Source organism: Lingula anatina, chromosome 1 (assembly GCF_051362555.1).
Source record: "Lingula anatina isolate TDL-2025a chromosome 1, LinAna3.0, whole genome shotgun sequence".
In the NCBI taxonomy this organism is placed as follows: Eukaryota; Metazoa; Brachiopoda; class Lingulata; order Lingulida; family Lingulidae; genus Lingula; species Lingula anatina.
The window spans coordinates 5679157-5696102 of record NC_141767.1 but is presented as its reverse complement, the minus strand read 5'-3'; the positions used below and the strand labels follow the sequence as shown (position 1 = coordinate 5696102).

Sequence of the window (16946 nt, the reverse complement as noted above, 5' to 3'; positions counted from 1 at the left end):
TGAACAGCACAATGTGTTTGGACACTGGAATTATCAAAAAAAAAAAAAAAAAGACTAGAGATTAAAGGAAAATATTCAGCAAGATGTGATAGAAATGACAAGTTTTTCTTTGCAGATAAACCCTGTTTGAAATTCGCTTGAACAATTTCATGATGTATTTACAAGGGCATTTTTGTATTCATCCCATTCTGATATACCTAAAATACATTATTTACCCATATAGCATTTCCTTGTAAGTATACATATGCAAGTGACCAACTTGTGAAAATAGAACGGGAGATAATTGTAGTTGTGTGTATTAAGGAAATAGATCATATGGCAAAAAAAAAGAAAATGAACAAAAGCTTCATACAAGTTTTAAGATGTTCAGAGGGTCAGATAATGAGGCAGACTGATATCTACCATTATTTCCGATATTTTCCTCCCATTTATAAGATTGATCACTTTATACTTCCTACAGTTTTTCTTTCTTTTTTCTCTTTTTATCTTTTTTTTAACTTGTATTGTTGTCCCTATTTGTTGTGGTGATTGATGGTTTGATACCTATGCCAGAGGCTTTTGTCTGGGTATGAGGGCAAATCCATTTATTTTTAAATTTTAGAAGTATTGAATTTTGTTCTTTCATATAACTTCAAATTAAGTCCAAATTAACTGCCACCAGCCATGGTTTATTTTCTTCTTGTTAGTTCAGCTAGTAAGTTTATACATTGAGCTGATATAATGGCACCCTGTTGATATCAATTGAAAGAATTAGACAGATTTTTTTGGTGGTCAAAGTTTTGAGCCATTAAAAAATAGATTGTTTGTCTTTGAATAGTATTTGATATACTGCTGACCATAAATCTTTCTTCTAATTTTACTGAATTTTTTTTGCTGATTTTGCGTTCTCACTTCCGAAAAGCCTCTGGTTTTGCATGGTATTTACAGGTTTTTTATTGGTTTTTTATGTCAGTGAATATTAAATGGTATTTTGCATGTTTGAGCCTATTTAAATGTTTATATGTAGAAAACTTTATTTATAATTTTTATTTGACTATTAAACTGCACATAAACAAACATTTTTAAGAACAAATCTCATCAGAGATAATTTAAGGTAAAAATATCCTTTAATTTGGCTGCAGGCTTTGTGTGCTCATCTACTTTTCTATGCAGGACACAGTAATTTTTGAATTTAGAAAATGCTCTTTGTCTCTTGGAGACAATGGTTTTTGTTTATTCATGAGGTTAATCATAGGCAAAAACTGGTTTCCAATGTTTGCCCGTGTATTTATTTTTTTTTTCATTATATGCCTGTATGTTCTTCAAAAGATATGTGGCAGTTGGCTGAGAAATGTTGATTAAAATATTCATGGTTCGCCAAAATCTCGATATTTATTTGGTAATTTGTTTAGCAGACATTGACATGTTCCATCAATTTTATGTAAACCATCATAAAAAAAGTAATGTCTTGAAAATTGAATGTTTGTTATGATGCATGGCTGATTATGCGTCATAAATTTCCAGGTAATCTAAGTGAAATGAGTATGTGGTTGTTAGTCATCTTCTCTACTTTTCCAGGTTGATAAAGTTCCTCTTCTTAGTTACAAGTTGTGATTTAAAGAATTTTTTTTTTTTTTTTTTTTTTTTTTTTTTTTTTGTGCCAGATTTTGTACAATTTTCAAAATAGAGTGATTTTTGAAAGGTATCATTTATTTGTTTTAGTTTGCATATTGATAGACCATGATAAGCAGGAGGGTGGGTGAGTGGATAAAAGTTATTGCGTGCTGATGACATCAATATTAGGTCTATTTGTTTATTTATAATAATCACTTTTATTATCAAAGAGGAAATTACTTGTGTTAACTTACTGTAGTTTTTCAGCTTAAATTTTGCTTCCTGTAGAAGTTAGATCTATATTCTTCTAAGGGATATCTGAAATTCTACGCAGCACTGAGTGCAGAACCACCGGACCTCGCCATGTTTTGAAGTACATATAATTTATGATTCCACCACATGGATGGTCACGGCTCATCAAGTTTAGTTAGAAAAAAGGGAAAACATTTCAATGAAATAGGGTAGTAATGTCACACTACAGCTGGTGAAAATATGAACCCCTCCCACTAATGGAAATTCAGGTTCTAGAAATATGCTTGAATTTGCAGTCACCCGAAGTACATTCAGGGTTTATTTGTGGATGGTTTCTTTCACTGCTCAAACTGTGTATTTGCATTAGAAGTTATTTTCATGGTTTGGGCATGTTTTATTTCGATCTTGTTCTCTTTTTTAATCATTGCCAAAATGGATACCTGGGACTAATGTACATAAAGTTGCGGATATGACGTCAACTTGAAATTGGAAAAGAAAGTTAATTCAGATGCAAAACAATTTATTTTATTTATTCATTTCCTGCTAACTGTTGCTGTTATTGCATTTTTAACAACATTTCCTTGCATCCATTTTTAAATTTGCATATAACCATTTTAAATTAGCCATATTGGTGGTAATGATCATGCTAAATATAATGATATCCATTGTTTCATTGGCAGCAGTCACAGCCTTATCACAGTAAAAGAGGGTGTGGACAATTTGCAAATCACTTCAAAAGTGAACAACATTTGCCCAAAATTGGCCTTCTTGCAATTGATTTCATGATTATAGAATCCAGAAAATATCAGAATTTCTAGACATACCCCCAGTTGGACATAATCTTTATTTGTGCACTGAAGCATCTTTTAAAGAGTTTAGAACTTCGGCATTGCACTCTGGGTTTTGTATTATGCTACGACCTAATCACATTCTACCAAAGAAATAATTAGCGTGAGCAGATGTAGGCAATCAAACTTTTCATTGATTCCAGATCTTGCTCAGCACTTTAATAGGGCTTAATACTATTTATTGCGGGAACCTGATGGACAAAAATTAGTTTCATTTGGAGTTTATTAGGTTTCAAAAATTTATAGATGGGCTCTTTGGAGAATTTTGTCAAAGGGGAATCCTTTAATCTTCAGGGGTTGTGAGAAATTTGCAGGACTTGGCACCTCCACACCATTACTTTCAGACCAGTAGGTTTTGAAACCGGGGCATTTTACTGATCCTAATTTAATAGAAACAAATACAATAAAATGTAGCAATCCCAGTACACCACATTGGTTGTTTATTAGACAGATAATGACTTGCAGCAATCAATCAAGGTCACAGTGGAGACACACAGAAGGCAGTCTAAACTAGACAGGAGATGGGAAAGAAATTAAAGATTTAGTTTTAATTTCCAGAGAAAAATCAAGACTGGCATTTGATATGATCTGTGGGAATAATTGGCTTGTGGATTTTTCATCTGATGATGTATTGGTCCAGCAGCCTCCTGAACATTTACCAGTGGTTGCAAAAACAACGGGTGTCAGGAAATAGCAAAACTCCCCTGTTGGTTCTAAGCCAAATTGACATCAAAAAGGTTATTTTATTTGACTGTCATTAAATCACATTTTGGATTTTTGTGAAATCTTTCTTAGTGCCCCAAAACATCTGATTTCCAGGGCAAGCCAATCTTGTTAAATTGGAAGATAGTTGAAGAGGCACTTGCAGCCTTAGTTAGATTGAAGATGTATGTTTTTCTCAGGAAGTAGTTGCTGTAGGGTCTTCTGTGAACAGGTTTCCATCATATCTGTGTAATCTTAACTTATCCTAATCTAAAGAAAACATCTGAAGATTCTGGGCTTTAAATGATGTTGTCCTAATGATTTAGTGCAGCCATCTCACTCCAGGGCAAAACCTTCACCTGGCTTGCCCCTTGTCCACCATCAGCCAAGCCAATGTCCATTTTAATTTTGAAACACCTTTTGACAAGATAGCCTGTTATGCAACCATGTATTTGCATATTGTTTGCTATATATAGTTAACATACATTACTGAAAAAATTGTAAGATTGTGAAGAAATGAAAAAATGGATATATGTCATTTTGAAATGTTGTTAAAAGAAAAATTCTTTGTAATGTTGAGAAAATCGCATTGCATGTTAACCCATGTCCAGTAAGCTACGTATGGATTGTTATTTTTTCTTTTTGATGATTCATATTTTTTTTAATTCCTTTTTTTAACTGAATAGTTTCTATACTTAAATGTGCATTTCTTAAAAACTAAGATATTTTAATTCAAAAGTTGTAAGTGGGACAAAAATATTTCAATCCATATTTCAGACTGTGTGGAAATAGGGTTGGTACGATTCAAATCCAAAAGGACATGATTGCACATTGGATATTTATTGAAACTTCCTAAGTATTTTCCACAATTTGATTTTTCCCCTGAACAAATGTATCTGCATGTCTATTTTCTGTGTCTCTGTGGTTTAAACTGAATGTTTATATATGCCCAAACACTGTTTATATCTGTCAACAATCAATGCAGCAAATGTTTCTTCTTTTCCAATTTTTGAATTTCCTAATTTAAAAGGGTTACAACTTGGACAACATTTTACCCCCTTGCAATTAGGTTAAACTAATGCTACCAGAACCCATGCCTACAGTATTCCAAAAAAAAAAACTTCATAAACCAATCATGGTGTCTTTTTTGCCTTTCTTGCATTATCATTCTGTTCTTATTATCTTCCAGTGATAGATCTCTGAAAATGGAAGTTGATGTGTCCTAGAGGACCAGCTCCCTTTCTGCATTATATCTTCAATCCATGTATAATTTCTAATTCCAATATCAATTTGGGAATGTCTCTATGGCAAGGTGTGGGCCTCAGCTGACAAGAGAGATATGAGGTGTGAAGCTATTTCCCAGATATGAAAATATTTAGTCATTTATATCAACCCAAATCACCTTCACTGAGTCTAATATCATTTTGATATTATCTTGGTAGTTTGGTGATGGTCTGTGGAGAATACTGAAGCATATTGAGAGAGGCCGATGATTTGATTTTTACCATTAATTTACTGTCTGTTGCAGCTCCACACTCAATAAAGTAACTCTCTCTTGAGGGACTAGCAGTAATGGGGTCTCTGAACTCCATGCCACAGAATCTATCACAGCTTTAATAGTCCAGCTTTGATAGATTATTGTGAGATATAAATGTTTGTAGAACATGCTTCTAAAATCATCAGTGTACTAAAGGGAATAAATGGACATCATATAATCAAACTTGAGGAAAAGGGATGAAATGACAATGTGTTGCCTTGACTGAATGTCGAAGTACGACAAACAGAAAAACAAGTGAAAACAAAGAAATTGTTCCATGGAAATAATCTTTCACAAAACTTCCATTACATTTGTGCATTATTAGATTCAACATCTTGCATAACTGCTTTCTAAAATCTGTCTTTAGTAATTTTTCTTGATCATTTGTCATTTTAATGATGGTTCATATGACTCAATTACACATAATGAAGCCTCTGATAATTATAAGGTCATTACGTGCCTCATTCAGTCCCTGTGCTAATAGTAATCTTATGTAATCGTGCTGAAATATCTGTGTCATCTCGTGAAATGCCGTCAGAATCATTTGGTGATTATTTCAATGAAGTTTTCATGAGTGATAAGTCAAATAATACTTCTAAAGAGAATTTATTATTTGAGGCACTAGTCTGGGTCAACAGGTCTTGTTGCCTGAATGTGTAATGCATACAAATACCCAATTGACTTGAAAACTACACTGGATTCAGATAAGATTTCTAGATAACAAAATAGAAAATCAAATTTCAATCAGAGATAATTCCTTTGCAAATTCAATTACGACCTATGTTTCATTGACCTGAAATTGATTTTTAAGTTTGTTTGCTCTTGAAAGATTTGAATTACAAGAACGGCTCAATGTAAAATAGGTTTAACGGATTGAGATCTTGGTAATTTTTTTCCAGAGGAACTACAAAACATTATTCTTCACTTGTGAAATGCATGTCTTCATTTATTTAAAAAAACTTTTTGTTGTTTCAAACAGTGAGCAAGTGGTTCTCAGCTGAGCATAGTGCAAAGGCGACTAACAAAGGTTGCGCCAAGAAATGCAGTATCTGCACTCCCAGATAAAGGACAGTAAATGAAACAAAATCGTATTGCCATGCAGACTATGTGGAACCTGGCAATCACATCTTTGTGAAATTTCAATCAAGTATGAATACATGGATTAACCTAATGAATTGAAATGTTTTCGTTTCAGGCACACCTGTCAACAGAATCCCAATCATGGCAAAGCAGACACTGGATTTATATGAATTGTTTAGATTGGTTGTCTCCAAAGGAGGATTGGTGGAAGTGATCAACAAGAAACTTTGGCGTGAGATTACCAAAGGACTCAACTTACCATCCTCTATCACAAGTGCTGCATTTACATTAAGGACACAGTAAGTGCTGTTTTCTTCCTTTTTTCTTTTAACCAAAAGTCCATACTATAACTGCTAGTGGAATTACTTTTGTTTATTGATGTTTGTGTAAGTCTCTGCATTGCAATTACAACAATGTTTTCTTGACAAGAACCAAAAATGTTTTAGGAAACTTTTTATAATGAAAAGATGACGTAAAATTTTTCCAGATACATGAAATACCTCTACCCATTTGAATGTGAGAAATTAAAACTAAGCACTCCATCAGAGTTGCAAGCAGCCATTGATGGCAATCGGCGAGAAGGACGCAGGCCTAGTTACGGCTACGACTTCGCGTCTCCTGGTGCTCCAACACTGGTGCCACCACAAACACATCACCTCAATGGTGGACTACTAAACGGGTTCCACTTTGGACTGAATGGTTCCCTTGGTGCTCATGGTCTGAATGGGAGCCTTGGCTCTGCACTCAGCAATGGACTGAATGGTGGCTTAAATGGAATGGGCAGTGGGAAAACCAGTAGCTGTGGATCTTCTGGTAAGACTAACTTTTTCTTTATATTTTTATTTTTCTGTGCTTGTGCTTTTTTTTTTTTTTTTTTTTTTTATTGTGATTTTATTTTAACCATTGTTTGTTCCATAAAAAAGAAAAAAAATAAAATGTAATTATTTTTGTTTTGTTTTGTTTTATAATTATTTTACAGTATGCATGGTACCAAATGTTATTTACCTGTGTGATGAGTGGATAAGCACTATCCTGAAAAAAATCTAAAAGATATTTATATATTCCACCTTTATTTTTATGCCTTTTATGATACTTAGGTCTACTAAAATAATATGGTAAATGTGGTTAAATCAGCTTTTGATTGAAAGAAATTAAACATTTGCTTTCTCTTTAACAAATGGACTATTCTTATGAGAAACAACAACAAAAAAAGAACATTCTGTTTTATGTTGCAGTGCCTTCTTTAATAGTCCCCCAAGAGGCTTGGATAATTATGAATATAAAATGAAATGCTGGAAATTATTGACCGCAAAACATGTGTTGTATTTTCATAAGAAATACCCAAAGGATTATGTTATATATGTAAAAAAAGTTAATCAAAAATGTTATTAATTACTCAAGTTGCATTCATTATATGATCAAATAACTACCAGTAACCACTGTTTGTTTAATGCATTTAATTATCTAGCTTTAAAACTTGAAAAGAAATAAAACAGTTGTTTATGACTTCTTCACTGTGATATGCTGTTTGGTAATTTGTTTTGATTGTGTTTTGTTTTCAATGTTCTAAATTTTCAAATTATTTATTTATTAACATTTCATGTTGTATGCTCTAAGACTTATTAGAATGCACCACTGTCAGTCTTAGGATATTATTATATAAACCTTCAGAATTTACTCCACACATCACAGAGTAGTTTTATAGGGCCAGATTTTATTAGAATAGTCAAAACTGTGCAAAGCTAGACATGAAATAGATACACCAACTATTGGTGCTACATTGTGGGGATGGAGAAGTAAACTGACAAAAACTACAGTCCATCATTCTCCCACTTTCAGCTATGATGATGTGGAGTAAATTCTGGAACGTACCTTGGTGGAACATGATGTTCAAACAAGAAAAATTTTCTTCGCCCACAGGTGAAGAAGAGACCTCACCCACAACCCCTCTTGCCAAACACCCTCGCCTCTCCTCCTCAAACCTTTCAGAGCGAGATGCTCTAGCAATGGAGGCTGCATCAAGGGCGATGGAAGAGGCCACACGTAAGATGGAGGCCCTGACAAAGTCTGCCATCGAAAAAGAAAAGGAAAAAGAGAGGGAAAGAGAGAGGGTACACAAGGAAAGAGAACGAGAGCGTGAGCGGGAAAGAGACTTAGAAAGAGGCAGGGATACCGATAGTGATGCGCCAATGAAGCGTCTTCATGTTCCCATGACTGAAGAGCAAAGACTTTTAGCACATGCAGGGATGCCTAGCGCACATTTGAAAGTAACAAGCAGAAGTAAGTGGTCGTTTTGTTGTTTGAACTTCCACAGATCTATACCCCTAGACATTTGTAATGCATTTGTTACTACAGCTTTTATCTACATGCAATTGCTTTATCTCTATGAGAGAATCCTGGTATGTTTATATACAAAACTTAGTTTTGATATAAAATGTTTCTTTATGGGTTAGGAAATCCTAACACAAGTGTAATTAACAAAAAAAGGTTTTGGTTCATCATACTTGTGCATTTTTGAAACATGAATGAAGACAAAAATACTTTGAAATCATTTTTTTATCATTCTGGAACCTTGGCATGAATTCAAAAACTACAAAATTATTAAATATGACCCATGTGGACCAAAGTGAAATAATTTACCTCAGGTTCAGAAATCTGTATGTTTGGTGTTTTGAATAGCAGCTCCTTGCGTTTCAATTTGAGTTATACTGTAGATGTGTTTTAAAATAGAAGCACATCACTGCTTAGTGTAATTATCTACTCCATCTATTTTTGAATGTGGGTACTCATGTATTACCTTTATCTAAGAGACGAGAAAACCCTTTAGTCAACAAATATGAAATGTGTATCATTTCCAGAGTTCAACGAGAAAGTGTCCCATTGTTAAATTGTTTACTAATGTGCAAGTTTCATCATCATTCTCTTTGGTCTGTTAACTTTTTTCCATCTATATCATGAAGCAGTATCACGATGTGCCTGTATCATATGTAATGTATTATTATAACACATAATTCTGGAACAGACATTCTCGTCTTGGAGGAGCCACAGTGAAATTTAATACTTTAATGATAAGGTGCTAAAAGTCATCCCAAAGTAGATCACACCTTTCCCCATTATAAATTATAGCCCTGTAACTGTCATGACTTTCGTCTGAGTATTCCCCCAAGGAATAGCATATTTCTTCACCACCATGGTTTGAACAATTGTTGCACTCAACTAGAACCATTTCTCAAGTCCCCAAAAATGAGACGGCAGAACAATGGCAGTTAACCATTGAAGGTAATGATAGATATTATCATCTGATATCTACTTGATAAATAATGGTGACAATTGATAGGGCTGAGGGCTAGTCTTATATTTTATAGTCTTCTCATGTCACCGATGAAACTATAACTAGTTGTTTAGTGTGGCAATGGTTTTGCTTGGTGAACCTCGGCAAGAATTGAAGCGCCACCTGTGTTTACTTAAGGTATATCATACAATTGACAGCATACACCTTTTTCGCCTGTGGTCACTGTCATTAACTGACAGTTATACATTCAAGTGCTTATTATATCTGTGGACAATTTCTTGGCTCTGGAGGGTTGACAGTACCATTTCTCTATGAAAAATTAATGGATTTTCTTGTAAGAAAGGCTGTAAATCTGGTGTGATTTTTATTATCTTGATTTGAATCTGTTACCATCTACAATGTAGCCGTGGGGGACAGGTGCTTTTTTCAAAAATCAACAAAGTATTGGGTAATAAAAAACATTAACCTAAAAAGGAGGGGGAACATACTTCTGGTTTGCATAAGAATCTACGGAGTCAAATATTGCAGTCAGCATATATGAATTGAATTCTGTCATAGAAGTTCACTGGTATTAAATGAAGAGGTTTTTCATTTTTTTATTTCCTAAAAGGTATGGTGGAAAATACTTTGGCAAATATTCAAAGATGACCAGTTTTCTTCCACCATTCTTTCGCATGCTCGTTAATTTTTTCACTTTTGGTCTGCACAAATTAAATCAGGGTTATTTTGTTTATTTTAGGTGATGGCCGGGCTGATTTTGACAATTCCCTAGTTGTTAGCATGGAAATAAATGGAATCATGTACCAAGGGGTGTTATTCGCACAAGGACCGAGAAGAATGTGAATTGTCAATAGATGTCTGATTTGATGCTGTAGTTCCCAAATTTTGGATGCTACGTCGACTTACATGGACCTTTCTCTATTTTCTGACTGAGCAGAGACCATTATATTCCTTCTACAGTCTTATGTTGTGACATCCTGACAAAGAAAGTTCAGGCACACAAATACACTGACTGATATAAAACTTATTTGATGTACTACAAATATGTATATATGCTTTATGTGAAATACAAAGAGGTTCTCCTCATTTACTTACTAGTACAGTACTGAATTCTGTCTCATTTGTACTGGATATTATGTTTTAGTTCAGTATACTAGGGGGCAGCCATTTAGCATTTCAAATATTTTATTTTGCCTAATTTTATTGCTGACTTGAACTGTTAGAAAGTGTTCATCAGGCCTGCTTTTACTTCGTTATGGGAGCATTATATATTTAGATATAACATGTGATATTAAAAGACCCTGAAGCAAAAACAGAACGATGGGAAGAGGGGGGGGGGGATAATAGATGTATACTAGATTTAAAATTAATGTTATTCCTAGAAAATGAAATTAGAAATATTTGTATGTTTCACTCAGTATGGATTCTTTAGATAATGAGTTTTAAAAAAACAACTGTAGGGGTTTTTTTTGCCAGATAATCAAATTGAAATTGATTTATAGAGTAATGTATGTAAGTATTGTGACTTTTTACTTTTGTTATTTGTTATATTCATTTTATTTACAAATAATCAAATATGGAAGAGGGGTCATTTCCCAGTCTTACAAAGACAATCTTTTAAGAAAATTACTTATTGAATTTCTTAACTCGAGGAAATTTTCCTTACTTCAAGTGCGTACACCTAGTAGAGCTAAATATTGCAAATAATACCTGTTAGCATCTTAACATTCAAGATTCTTGGTATTGTGTGCGTGTCTCCATTCTTCTTTGAGTTTTCAAAGTAGGCTTCATATCTCCTTGTTCTAGTTTTACATACTGGATAAAAAATTTTACATTGCTTCCACTTTTCTGCTATGGTTGTACATGTTTAAGAGGCATGCAGGCACTGAATTGAATCGCCTTAGACAGAATTACTATAATAACAAAAGGGTGGAATATCCCTCGAGAAATATTTTTCTTATATTAATATATAGAGAACCCAGGCATTTGGTGAACTTACAACTTTCATAAATGTCTTTTGTATGGATCTTGTTTCTGATGAGACCTGTGAGTAAAATGATGTTGAAGTATGCTATCACATATTTTGTCTTTAGGTATGGTATTGAAACTGTTAACTTCCCACTGACTGGTGCATCGATGCTTTAACTTAATATATTTTAAGGCTACCATTGACAGCAATGCGATAGGATGGTCACCTTGATCTTCCAATCTAAGTCCTATATGTTCTCAGAGCAGCCTTAACTTAGTGATTGGGTGGTACCCATCCAACATAATATTTTCATTTATAGAATATGAATATGGTTACATTTTAGAAATAGACTTTTTAAACACTAATAGGCATTCATGCAGTGTGGAGGTTACATTCAATGGCATGATGAACCATGTAAGTATATTTGTATAACATGCATGTTACGTGTTCTGTACAGTTGTGTAATATACAAGATTTTTTTTTCTCCTGATGTAACTTACAGTAAGTGCTGCCAGATAGCCTTTCTTACGTGGTGCTTTAGATTTATGAATGTCTCATGTTGCCCACACATTGGAATACGAGATATTGGGAGGAAGGAGGGACAAGTGCTCTTTTATCCTCCCTCGTGTCTCCTCTGTCTTCGTGGAGGAACGATTACCAGAACTTCCAAAACTTACTACCGTAGACTAGCATACATTTAAGTGAAGTATTTGAGGTCTTGGTGTATAAAGTGCATTTATTTAATTACCCCGCATAATTGCTTGTCAAGAGAAGGAACAAATTCACTGTCAGCACCAAGTTTACACTTGTGTATGTCAATTGATTTGAGGTTTTATCAAATATTGTTATACATTGTAAGATATATTATATGCATAATACGTGTTATGAATTTGTTCTTATTATACCATATTATACGACGGAAAGGGGAAAGAGCAAAGGAAAAGATATTGTAATTGGTCCAGGACATGCCCAATCGTTAAAAAAATAACAGCTACGATAATTAACACTCGTGAGGACCTTAATCAATTCTTGCTTTATCTAAAAAGAGTATCAGCTCGACCAATTTCAAACGCGGTTTTCTCAGACACCTCAGGGATTACACATGATGTTTACAATAAGTTTCCAATTATCATTTTACCAAGAACTTTTTTCTTGGCTAATAGTGGCAATTGTTTGCCTGACGTCTGAAAGGCTAGTTAGCAATTGGAATTATGGACGTCCCAAGGAATTTCAGCATGTTCAGCTTTGAAACATTCGGTGTCGATTATTTAGCGTATCAGATCACGGACCTCTTACTGTAAATCAATTTCTATTTGGCATCCTATTTATTTTGCAATTGACAAATCGTAAAAAGGTTTGCACCCAGAGAATTTTGCTGAGGTTTTCTGCATTAGTTTTGTAAAGAAAACTTAATAAAAAATGGACACATAAATAAATTTTGACAAAGAATTTGGCATTGTTAGAGCAAAATTATATAATTCAAGTTTCATTTTCATATTTGTTTAATATGCAACACGGTCGTGTTAATTTGTTAGTATCCCATTATTAGTGCATAATTCATTAACATTAAATTCTCCTGATTGGTTACAATGCAGGAAGCTTATATATAAATAGTCAAACGTAAGTGGGTACATCGTTGGTCAATATGCACACTGTCATTCATTACTTTGCTCTTTTGTCTTTTGGTCAATAACTCCTAAGGAGATGTTGCATACAGGAATGACGAGCTGGCTTTATATCGTAAGATACTATATACGTGTATATAATGGGTTGGCACATAGAGCTACCGTACTACCGAGCAATTTCTGATTTATTTACTACTGGAATAAAATCGAACGCCCTTTTTTTATCTAGTCACTTTTCAATACCTTCCCTGTGCGTAAATTTCTCTGTTTCTAATGTAATTCCTGAAAGATACGGGATGTAGCCAAACGGCGCTGAGAAATCGCGGGAATATCTCCGTGGTACGGTAGCCTTAGTCGCCTAAACCTCTTAGAAGTCTATTAGCACATTATTTTTTGAAGGTCAAACATTTTGTATGAAATCTAATGGATGGACATACGCCTTTTGAAACTGGGTAGGTAGTAAAATCGTTTACCTCAAAACTTTTATGAAAAGAAACGGGAAACTTTTTAACGCAGTTAGGAGTTCTTACTTCTCAGGGTTATTCAGAGGAGCTTGGAAGGTTTCCAAAGTATGTTAAACACAGAATCAAAGCTCCAACGCATACTGATGTACTTTATCATTTTTTGCATTAAATAGAATAATTGTTCTCTTAATCGTGTTCATTTATTTATTTATTTATTTGGATGGTTGTATTTTCCATCACTCATTAAAAAACTTTTAATTCCTAAAGAAACACACTATTTAAAAACACGACTTTTTCCGCAGGAAGGTGTAATAAAGGCCCAATAAATGGCACATAATTGCTGATGTGCTTCAAGTTTTGAAACGGAAATGCCATTTACAAAATAGCGTGCAGAAGCACTATGAGAAAGATTTTCAGATTGACTAATAAAAATTCTGAACTATGTATCTTTTGAACACCGGGGTATTGGGTCTGTTAATAAGATTATTTATTTGAAACCATGCAATCTTTTGAGTTGATTCTTAAGATCCGAAATTTAAAGGGTTTCAAAGTTTATTGAAACATTTTTAAAATAAGCCTGATGCCCAGAGTACAAGGGGACTCACACCTTAAAATTGCATGAATTGTTCGTTGAAACTGTTGGCATTCTCTGCACAAACGTATAAATTACATAAAGAAAAAAATCTTAAGAAAAAGGGGTATGTTAGACACAAAAAAATATAAACGCGCATTCGGAACTCATCCGGTTTACGCGATAGGTTTATCAGCTCTCGACTAGCCCAAACATCCACGACACGTCTAAGCCGAGCACGTTTCAAATACGATAATTTGATTTTTTTATGTTTTCGGAGGAAAGAATGACCCTTTTCTTTACAATTCACCTCCCTGTTATTCCCTTTTCTTTTAAGTAATTTCGCATCAGATATTTTAAAACTAAAAATTTATTTAAATGACACAGAATTCATAACATGCACAGGAGAAAATCTAAAAATGATTATTTCCAATGACTTCCATCTTCAACGAAAAGAATTCTTTGAACTCATCACAGTATACAAGCACAAGTATTACCATGGCAAGCTTAATGTAGTCAAACTAAATGCACCAAATATGCAAAAAATTATTGGTCTTGGGGAGAAACGGAAACAAATGACATAACTAAAATCGTGATTATACAGGAAATCACGTATAATTACGCCCTTGGCAGTGAGAAGCTGGGGTCGTTTTTCTTCGAAAGCCAGGTGATGATCTTGATGAATGGATGACATTAAAATGAGGGGTCACACCCTCAAGATTCAGTGAGAGGGTGCGGCGTTACTTTTCTTCTCACGCCTTGTTTAAAAACAATGGGTCTCAGTTATTTTGTAAGAGTCATATTTTTCATCAAATAAATAAATACACTTACATTTTTTTACTTTTATTCTGCTGCTGTTTATATTGCGCATTCTTGAAATCGATCTGGCGAAATTTAACATAAATGGTATATCAGCTGCGATAGGGATAAAAACACATTTCAAGAGAGAGGAGTCTAAAACAAAACGTGTATCAAGCAAAGCAAGAGGTGCCTGGTGAATTTCGTAGCTTTAAGTGGCAATTTTTCGTAATTTGCACTATTGTCAATTTGTTATACAATTTCATTTCATTATCTCAAATACTCATATTATTGATTCATATACTTCACACGAGATACGGAAGTATAAATAACCTTTTTTCCCATATTTTTTGTCAAAATTCCAATTTAACGAGCCAGCAGTAGCATTATATAAATGTTTTAGCAAGATGAAAGTAAATAAAACTCCAAATTTGGTTACACAACGATCGATATTCTGAGTTAGTATTAGCAAAGAGAAGTCTGGGTTTGGGATTTCAGCCCTTACTGCCACTCACACAAATAAGCATTTTGAAAATATAGTGAACCTTATTTCATCCCACTGGAACGATTTGATAAAAACTCCCTACTATATTATGTTGATAATAGCGCTACTGTTTTTATAGCAAACGCTATTATCTTTATAGGTAAGGAGATTTCAAGATGACAGGTAAAGGCATGAACGCAGGGCTGGAAGTCAAATCACTCAAAGCGAGCTCCAATGTATAGCCCCTATACTGAAATTATTTTGAAAGGTAACGATACCCGTAGTGTTTTTTGAAGAAGTTTTATGTCATGGTGAAACGCTGTACCAAGGAATTCGATCCCTTAATATGTGTTCCATCACGGTTAAGCTTTACGGGAGATTAAATATTTATTCCAGATTTTTCAGTGCCTTGTTTAAGGTCTTCATGTTTTCTTATAGAACCTTGCTAACATAATGGTACGTGCAGTTGAAAACTCACAGTGGCCAGACAGAAAGACCTATTGTGTTTTTCTTCACTAACACAATTTACTATTTTTTGACGCTGTTGTGAATGGATTTGTTAGTGGGAGCGCAATTGCACAGCTACTCAACAACCAGAATGCAGCGTTCAAACAGCAACTTGCAAGCCTTTATATCAAACTAATGTTTTATGCCTGCACTGTTTGTACATTATTTTACGTTCTTGTTTGTGAACCATTCTACATTCGTCGCCTTTACTTTGAATTCATTTATTTAACTGACGCTAAGAAAAAAGACTACTATTATTCTGTTTACTTGTGTCGTTTTGGTTCTATTATCATGACGTAGAAAGTCATTGCTATAATGTACATGTGTCTTAGGGCAGATGGCGATCGGAATCAGTCATAGGGCATTTGAATAGAATTTTACAAAATTGATTTTGACTACCTGAATATTTTTTTAAATGACTGACAGGCTTTGATTTCTTTAATAAAAAAACGGTCCAAATTCGTTTTATATAAAAGATGATATTATTAAAATCATTATCCATTTTGGATTTTTTCACTAGGTGAAGAATCCAAACTGATGGATCAGCAACTCTCCTTGGACAAATAGCGATTGCCCTAGGACATGCTGATCGTCATTTATTCTAGGATAATCAGCAATTGTCCTTGGACAGATTTCGGTGGCTGTCTGTCTTCTGACAAGTGGCGATTGTGTTAAATCACCATCTGTCCTGTGACATATTTATATATTCATGTTGTGCACTGTAATTACACTAGCATAGTAACGTCTTTCATTTTGTAAGTATTGTCAGTAATTATAAGTATTTGTGAATTGATAATGTTTTTCAGCTACCTTGTGTGGTCAGCAACCCTATGTCTGAATTATTAAGTGTTAGATACTGTTTTTGTTGTTTTTTTTCTTTAAATTTACCGGTAAGTGTTGGGCGGCGATCCATTTGATTAGTGACCAGACAACTAGCTGCAGAACTCACTTGGCAGGGGGAGACCCTGATCCGTATCACTTGTCACGCTGATTTAATGAGGGTGCTCTATTATTACGTACGTCACAAGTCATTCCTCTCTCCTGCCAACCATTATTATAACAACACCCATCAGATAAAAAGTATTGCAGATTTCCCTGATAGTTTGCAGTGGCTGGTGGATTCTACTGTCCTGTAGTCCCAGTCATTGCCGCTTTGTTATTCGAGTGAACACGGGTATGCCAGAGACTTGAGTGAAAAAGATGAATTCCATGTTAGCACTGCCA

At 34.2% G+C, this 16946-nt stretch overlaps 1 protein-coding gene across 3 annotated transcripts in view; it reads left to right on the top strand.

Annotated features, from left to right (window-relative positions):
- The window catches only part of LOC106176532 (AT-rich interactive domain-containing protein 3A), a 37343-nt gene extending 23791 nt beyond the window's left edge, over positions 1-13552 (top strand). For 2 of the 3 annotated variants that reach the window (XM_087002584.1, XM_087002583.1), the window contains exons 4-7: positions 6128-6311; positions 6500-6825; positions 7852-8292; positions 10044-13552. In XM_087002584.1, coding sequence (XP_086858710.1) covers positions 6128-6311; positions 6500-6825; positions 7852-8292; positions 10044-10147 — 1055 coding nt within the window. In that variant the 3' untranslated portion in view covers positions 10148-13552. The remainder of the gene's footprint in view (positions 1-6127; positions 6312-6499; positions 6826-7851; positions 8293-10043) is intronic. The other variant, XM_013558965.3, reaches the window with a different exon arrangement.
- Positions 13553-16946: the final 3394 nt, after the last annotated feature.